This window comes from Guyanagaster necrorhizus (assembly GCF_019112545.1).
Source record: "Guyanagaster necrorhizus MCA 3950 unplaced genomic scaffold BT62scaffold_9, whole genome shotgun sequence".
Classification (NCBI taxonomy): Eukaryota; Fungi; Basidiomycota; class Agaricomycetes; order Agaricales; family Physalacriaceae; genus Guyanagaster; species Guyanagaster necrorhizus.
Genome location: NW_025064888.1, coordinates 1,602,001 through 1,604,657, shown reverse-complemented (window position 1 = coordinate 1,604,657; position 2,657 = coordinate 1,602,001). Strand labels below are relative to the sequence as shown.

The 2,657-nt window shown below is 48.5% G+C and overlaps 1 protein-coding gene across 1 annotated transcript; it reads left to right on the top strand.

The window, feature by feature from the left end:
• Nucleotides 1-3: 3 nt before the first annotated feature.
• Nucleotides 4-747, top strand: BT62DRAFT_851657 (uncharacterized protein; the record flags this gene model as incomplete). The annotated part of the gene is made up of 1 exon (XM_043182474.1): nt 4-747. A coding segment is annotated over one exon (744 nt), but the record flags the coding sequence as incomplete, so codon positions are not given.
• Nucleotides 748-2,657: the final 1,910 nt, after the last annotated feature.

The following is a 2,657-nucleotide window of genomic DNA, read 5'->3' as shown; positions in this document are numbered from 1 at the left end:
GCCCGCCGAGCCGCCCTTCAAGGCGCTCGAACGGTGGACGCGCTGATCGACTTAGTCCCTGGTGACTTCGTCGAAGTTCTCCGCGAGCCCCTTCGGGGCGTTGCCGGCACGACTAACAAGTTGTGCTCGGCGCGGCTCACTCTGGTAAAGTGGGAAGCCCATAAAAAGGCTGGAACGATGCCCGCGCACTTGTTTAGGCAAGCGCCCGAAGTCCAGCTTACCGCGGACTACGGCTCCTCCCCCGAAGCTTTGCTTCACCGTAAAAACCTCGAGGACGCCCATAAAGCGTACCTCACCGGTCTCCTTGATACGGCTATTGCAGCCAAAAAGGACGACATCAGGTTTTTGGAGGCGGCAATTACCCCCGAAAAGTTGTACGAGCGGCTGTCACCAATCGTGATCGAACGAGGCCAGGTAGTGCTTCGCAACCGTCGTGTTGCGAACATACGGTTCTCTGCCGACAACAAAGTAGAGGGTTTGGTCTGGGTGGAAGACGCTCAGAAGGTCGCGGAGTGCAAGAATTTGCTGGCCGACGTTGTAGTGTACGCTTTCCGAGTCATCTCCATCGTGGAGTTGGCTTCGCATGCAACGTCGGCGAAACAAGACCGGAAGAAAGCACTAGCCAAGGCAGCGGACGTGGAGATGGCAGACGCCACCCGGGCCGGCCCCTCGATACAATCGATGGTCGACCGAGCAGTCGCCGCTCGCCTCAAGCAGGTTGATAGGAAGCCGGGCCGTCGGAGTGTGGTAACATTTCTCCCATATCCCTCTTCTAAACACTCACTGACTCCTCTTCATCTAGAAACAGATGCAGGGTCCGAGGAAGTCGCAGAGCTCGACCGGCAAGAAGATCCGGACTGGGTCGGAGCATCCGCCTCCACCCAAATATATACCCAAGGCGCGTCGACGAGTTCCCGACGCAACGAAGCCTTCCGGGTCCGGACGCCCTCGACAGAAATCCAACGACAAGGGCAAGGGAAAGGCAAGGAAGTAGTACTCGCTGGGCGCACCCCGAGTAATTTCAGGTATGACATTGCCGCTACTTATCCTGACTGGTTGCTCACAGTACCATATCCGGTAGCTTTAAATTTTGTACATTTACATACGCCAATTGATATTTTGTTGGCCGCTCAGTATCGTAACTCAGTACATAAGTCTCCCGGTGTGACCATTCCCAAAGAAATTGAAATTCAGCTCTCAGTAGGTATGAAATATATGTTTTATACCCCCCGTAATACCGACTTAATTAAGTCAGCGTGGGAAGATTTTAAAGAACGTCTCCGTTGGAGGCTATACTTTAGCTTTACTAAGAATAATTCAGATGACGATCTCTATGATCCTGACTTCGATATTCCCAAGTCTCGCGACGTACGGGCACCGAGGTCACCACAGTATATTGAAGCTGGCATTGCCGCGGGAGAGCGCTTCGTGTTTGACACGATCGCCAATATCCCGGCAGAATCGGACGAGCCTTTAACGGCGCTTGCTCCTAAACCGAGCCAGATTCAAAAATTCTTGGATCGTAACAATTATTTGGTTACGAACACAGACAAGAACTTGGGCATAGCTGTATCTACGCGCCAGTGGATTATAGAAAAGTCGCTCGATATCGTTAACGACAGTAGTAATTATACTCCGTTACATTTATTAATGATTAATGCGATATGCGATAAACAATGCACGGACATGGAAGAAATTGCGGGGTTAGCTGAAGCCTACCTTCCTAACGGATTCCAATTAGGGAAATATTTCCGGTCGAAGATTACTTCGCCAGGAGCACAACATGTGGTGCCTACATTTTACGGTATTCCTAAAATTCATAAGGAGCCTGTTAAAATGCGGCCTATTATACCATGCCACTCAGCGATCCAGAATCCGGCTGCTAAATACGTGTCTAAAATTCTTAAACCGATTGTCCAATCGGCGCCAACCATATTACATGGATCTAAAGACTTGGCGAAAAAATTAAGTCAAATTCAACTTGATCGAACCCGTAAAATTTATATTGTTACGGGTGACGTTGTCGCTTTTTATCCGAATATACCTATCCAAAGGTGTCTAGATGTAATTACCCATCTATACGGAGAGTATTACGGTACAGAAGGCGACGAGGATTCTCTTAGACGAGAACAGATTTTCCTCAAATGTCTTTCGGTCGGTAATAAGAATTTGGTTCTACAGTATAATGATTTATTTTTTGAACAGCGGAACGGCCTTGCAATGGGCGTTGCCGACTCTCCCGATCTTGCCAACCTTTATGGCTGGTTCTTCGAGAGGCAATTAGAATTTACCGCCAATGTACCTTTCTATGGAAGATACATTGATGACTGTCTAGCCATCGTTTACGCTAATGACGAAAGAGAAGCATTAGCGCAGTTAGAAACGGTGGCATTCGACGGCTGTAGAATAGAGTGGGAAGCGAGTCCCTCACATCTCGCGTTCCTGGACATGACTGTATATATCGATGCTAATAACACGATACAACACATGCCTTATCGGAAAGCTCGCTCCCACCAGGAAAGAATTCCATGGATATCCCATCATCCGCTTGACGTTAAACGCGGTACCTTTATTGGTGAGATGTCCAGGTTAGCTGTGTTAAGTAGTAAACATGAGCACTACAAAGATGCTATTAAAAGTTTAAATGCTTTATACAT